Raw genomic sequence first — 4,749 nt, 5'->3', positions numbered from 1 at the left:
GGGGGGGGGCGGACACCAGGCAGGGCGTCACGGCGACGGCGGCGCCTAGGGCACCGGGAAGAACACCTCCCGCGGCTGGAGGGCCAGGATCCCGGCCAGCACGGAAGCCGCCTTCAGCATGGCCTCGTGGAATTCGTCCTCCGGCGAGGAGAGGGCCGTCACGGCGCCGCCGGCCCCGAGCCACAGGCGATCGGCCGGGCCCGGGGCGCCGGCAGCCCGGGTCTCCGAGGGACCGCCCTCGGCGGCCATCACCACCGCCGACCGGATGACCACCGACAGGTCCACCGGCTCCACGGCCCCCGGCTCGGCTGTCCGCAGGCCCAGGTACCCGATGGCCCCGGAGTAGATGCCCCGCGGCTGGCGGCCCTCCAGCGGCCGCGCCGCCCCCGGCACTCGGCCCGACAGGTACTCCACTGCCCGGCGCTTGGGGGCCCCGGTCATGGACCCGGGCGGCGAGCAGCTCCGCACCGCGTCCAGCGCCCGGCCCGAGGCCACTTGCGCGCCGATGACCGACAGAAGCTGGTGCACGTGCGCCGTCTGGTCCACACGCAGCCAGCTCCCCTCGCCCGGGGCCACATCCGCCGCCGCCGCCGCCGCCGCCGCCGCCGCCGCCGCCGCCACGGGGGCGCATGGCGAGGCCACGGGCGGCGGCCCGGGCCGGCTGCCCAACATCCGAACCGACCCGGGCCGGCTGATCGGAGCCAGGTCCCCGCGCACCAGGTCCGCGATGATGACATTCTCCGCGCGATCCTTCACCGACGCCAGGAGCCCGGTGGCCAGGGCCCGGTCTTCGGCCGGGGTGCGTCCGCGCGGGGCCGTCCCCTTGATCGGCCGGCATACCACCTGCCCGGCCGGGTCCACTTGCAGGAAGCGCTCCGGCGAGAAGGACAGCACCGCAACCCCGGGATCCAGGCGCAACAGCGACCCGTACGTCGAGCCGGAGACGGCACGCAGTTGCCGATACGCCGCGGCCAGGCGATCCCGGCCGTCCGGCCCGGGCCCCAGCAGCCGGGCCCCGGTCAGGCCCAGCTGCGTGGTCGCGCAAATCTGGTACACCTCCCCGGTGGCGATGAGGTCCTGGATGAAGCGCACATCGGCCAGGTACTCGGCCCGGGATCGGGCCAGCTCCAGGACGGCCGCCGGCCGCGGCTCGGCCCCGGCCACCGGCAGCGCCAGGGTCCGCGCGTCGGCCGGCACCTGCGCCATCAGCCCGGCGAGGTCGCGCGCGAGCAGGCGATCCGCCGCCAGGGCAGCCGTCCCAAGCCGCCGGCCGGCCTGCGCCTCGAAGTCGCCCGCCACCCGCGGGCTTCCACCATCGCCGCCGCCGCCGCCGCCGCCGCCGCCGCCAAGCATGCCGGCCACCATGTCCAGCCAGCAGGCCCGGCCAGCCGGCTCGGCGGGCCCACACACCTCGGGCACCAGCTCCACAATGTAGATGCTGCGATCCACATGGTCGAAGGCCAGGAACCGGTCGACGAAGACCAGGTCCCCGTCCGGCAGGGCCGGCGACACCGGGAGACAGTGCCCGGTCCCCGGGTCCGGGCCCGCCGCCGCCGGCAGCCCGACCACCGAGTTGCCCAGCTCGTAGCCCAGGTACCCAAGTAGGCCACCGACAAAGTTGAAGGGCAGCGGGCTGGCCGCGGTGCGGGACGCTTGGCCAGCCGGCTGGCCATGCTCCAGGAAGGAGGACACCCGCACCCGGTCCAGGTGGGCCCCGAGCCAGGCGTACAAGTCCCACCCGGCCGGCAGGGCCAGCAGCCGATCGGCACCCTGGGCGCCGGTGGCCCGGGCCTGGCGCAGTTGCGAAGGGCACAGCAGACGCTCCTCCACCAGCGGGCCCCGGAGGCCGGTCACCGCCACATGGCCATCCGCCAGGCGGAAGGACACCCGGTGGCTCAGGGGACCTGCATGTAGGGCCGACGTGGCGGACGCCATGAAGGAAAAGCGCCCGAGGGCCGGGGGCTGGAACTGTTTCGAGCGCCGGGTGCACCGCGGGTCAGTCGTGGCAGGCAGGCAGGCAGGCAGGCAGGCAGGCAGGCAGGCAGGCAGGTGGCGCGCAAGAGTGCCCGGCGGCCGGGACCGAGGGCTGCCCGGGCGCAGAGGGGCAAAGGGGAGGGGGGAGCGAGGGAGCCATGGCGCGCACCATGTTCGAATCCAGCCACACGGCTGACGGCGCATCGGCGTACAGCAGGTCGAACACCAGCTCGCTGGTCAGGCAGGCCGGGCTGTCGACGCCCGGGCGCAGGCGCAGCCACCGGCACTGCAGGTCCAGCGGGGATGAAGCCGGGGCCGGGGCCGGGGCCGGGGCTGCGACCAGCGCGTCCAGTCGACAGAAGGCCAGCGACGTGCGCTCACGCTGCCGCGCGGGCAGGTACAGCCTCAGAAAGTTGAGGATCATGTCGGCGCCGCCGGTTGTGCCAACCGACTGGTGCCACACGCATGCGGGTGGGGTTCGGACGGGCGGACGGGTGAGCGGATGCCCGGGCGGACAGGCAGGCCAGCAGGCGAACAGGCCGGCGCCCGTGCGTTCGGATCGCGATTCGTCGGCACGACCGGGGTCAGGGCGCGAGGAGGGAGGAGGAGGAGGAGGAGAAGAAGAAGAGGACATACGTCAGGCTGGAACTGCACGCCGAAGAGGGGGACCGCATGGTGCTTGACCGCGGCCACCCGGTCCAGAGGGGCCCGGTAAACACCCACCGCGCGGAGAGGGTGCCCGGCGGCCGGGACATCCACGAAGTACGACTGGTAGGTCATGACCGTGACCGGGGAGGGGGCGGCATCCGGCCCGGTGACATTGCCACCAAAGCCGCCACCCGGGCCATCGGCCCAGGGAGGCGGATTGACAAAGTCCGCCGAGCCTCGCCGGCCGGCCGGCAGGAAGACCCCGGCTCCCGGGTCGCCGGGGTCCAGGCGCCCCGGGCCGAAGGCCACCTCGGCCGTGAGACCGTGCATCGGCGGCGCGTCATTCCGCAACGGCAGCCCATACTGGTGAGCAAGATGGTGGAAGGCCAGGCCGATGCCGAAGACCGGCTGGTCGAGGAGCCGCCCGGCCCCGGGGCCGAGGGCCTCCTCGGGGACCAGACGCGCCAGGGCCGCCCCCACCGGGTCCGGCCCCGGGGGCCAGTCAGCCCGCGGCATGGCGGCCCGCGTCACCAGCGACACCAGGCCCCCGGGGGACAGGCCGCCGCCATGGCCCGACCCATTGGACAGGAAGATCGCATCAATGCACCGGCCGCTGGTGGCCGGCTGCTGGCAGGGGCACTGCCCGACGCCGAGGCACGCCAGCACCTCGGCCGCCGTGGCCGTCGTGGCGTCTGCCGGCACCACCACCACCGCCGACCCCGCCGGTAGGGCGCCTCGGAGGATGTCCACCAGGTTCTGGGTGTTGGAGTCGTGGCTGTCGATGACCAGCACGCGGGCTGGGCCACCGGCGCAGCGTGCCGGCGAGATGGTAGCCGGGTCGACCATGCTAGTCCAGTCGGTCACTTGCAGGAGGGGGTGGGGTGCGGGGGGGGGGGGGGGGGGGGGGGGGGGGGCGGGGGGGGGGGGGGGGGGGGGGGGGGGGGGGGGGGGGGGGTGGGGGGGGGGGGGGGGGGGGGGGGGGGGGGGGGGGGGGGGGGGGGGGGGGGGGGGGGGGGGGAGAGCGCGCCAAGGAGAGGTGGCTGGCAGAGGAAGGCGACAGGGAGGATCAGCGAGAAGTGAGGCAAAGCAGGGCTCGGGGCCCCGGCGGTCGGGGCTCTGATCAGCCGCCGGCTCCGCTGGGGCGGGGGAGGCCCGCGTGGGGGCGACGCACCGAGACCCGCCGGGCGGCCGGCACAAGGCATGCCCATCCACGCGCACGCATGTGCGCAGACGGGCGGCCAGCCGCCTGGGAGGATCTAGATCTGGTTCTAGATTGTCACCTGTGCCAGCCCCGCCCGGGCGCCGCCGGTCTTCCTCCTGCGCCTCGCCTCCGGGCCCCACGGTGGTGGGCCGTGCGATCGGCGCCCGAGGTCCCAACGCACCCGCACGCCCGGCCCGATTGAAGGGCATCAGACGTGTGGCGGCCCCTGCGGAGCGGGCCCGAGGGGGCAGAGCAACTCCATCTCGCCGCCTCCCGCCCGCCCTCCCGCCCGCCCGCCCGCCCCTCTTTGCCCGCCCACTCGTCCTCCTGCCTGCCACCTCCGGCCCCTCCTCGCGCATTCGCACACACGTACACACACGCGCGCGCGCGCGCCCAGCCCCGACGTCTCGAGCGAAAGATGTCCTCGTCGTCCGATGCCCCCGGGAAGAAGGACGGCCCGTCGGCCAATCCCTCGGCCCCATCGGGCTTCGCGGTGCCCGAGACCAAGTGCGCGCACACTCGTCACCGCCGCAGCCTTCGTGCCTGTTTTGCCCCTGTCCCCTTCTCTTTTGGTCCCCCATGCTGACGCACATTCCCCGGCCACTGGACCCCCCCGGCACGGCAGAGCCCCCGGCGGCCTGAGCCAGGATGACTTCCGCCGAATTCTCATGACCCCCTCGGCGGCCTCCCTGGCCCCGCCACATGCCCGGTGCGCTTGACCCCCTCTGTCCGCCGCTCGCGGTTGTGCGCCGGCGCGCGCGACTAACACCCGCAGCTGTCCCTCCCTCCGGCGGCCGGTCAATCAGACGCACTCCGGCCCCTGGGGCCTCGGTTGCATCCACTCCCCGGCACTGGTCGTCGTCGTCCTCCTCCTCGTCATCGGGTAAAAGGCAGCAGCCGGCTGCCCCTCGGCAGTGCGTTTTCCC

The 4,749-nt window shown here is 74.8% G+C and overlaps 2 protein-coding genes across 2 annotated transcripts in view; one reads left to right on the top strand and one right to left on the bottom strand.

The window, feature by feature from the left end:
* Nucleotides 1–45: 45 nt before the first annotated feature.
* Nucleotides 46–3,468, bottom strand: H696_04290 (hypothetical protein; the record flags this gene model as incomplete). Its single annotated transcript, XM_009498167.1, has 3 exons — nt 46–1,968; nt 2,144–2,425; nt 2,611–3,468. The coding sequence occupies 3 exons, from the start codon at nt 3,466–3,468 to the stop codon at nt 46–48; spliced, it is 3,063 nt and encodes a 1,020-aa protein (XP_009496442.1).
* Nucleotides 3,469–4,241: 773 nt separating this feature from the next.
* The window catches only part of H696_04289 (hypothetical protein), a gene marked incomplete at its 5' end in the record, with an annotated part of 3,715 nt that continues 3,207 nt past the window's right edge, over nt 4,242–4,749 (top strand). The window contains 2 exons of the mRNA XM_009498166.1: nt 4,242–4,330; nt 4,449–4,532. Of these exons, the coding sequence (XP_009496441.1) occupies nt 4,242–4,330; nt 4,449–4,532 (173 nt within the window). The remainder of the gene's footprint in view (nt 4,331–4,448; nt 4,533–4,749) is intronic.

Source organism: Fonticula alba (genome assembly GCF_000388065.1).
Source record: "Fonticula alba strain ATCC 38817 unplaced genomic scaffold supercont2.7, whole genome shotgun sequence".
NCBI classification, from domain to species: Eukaryota; order Rotosphaerida; family Fonticulaceae; genus Fonticula; species Fonticula alba.
This window is presented reverse-complemented; position numbering and strand designations above follow the sequence as displayed.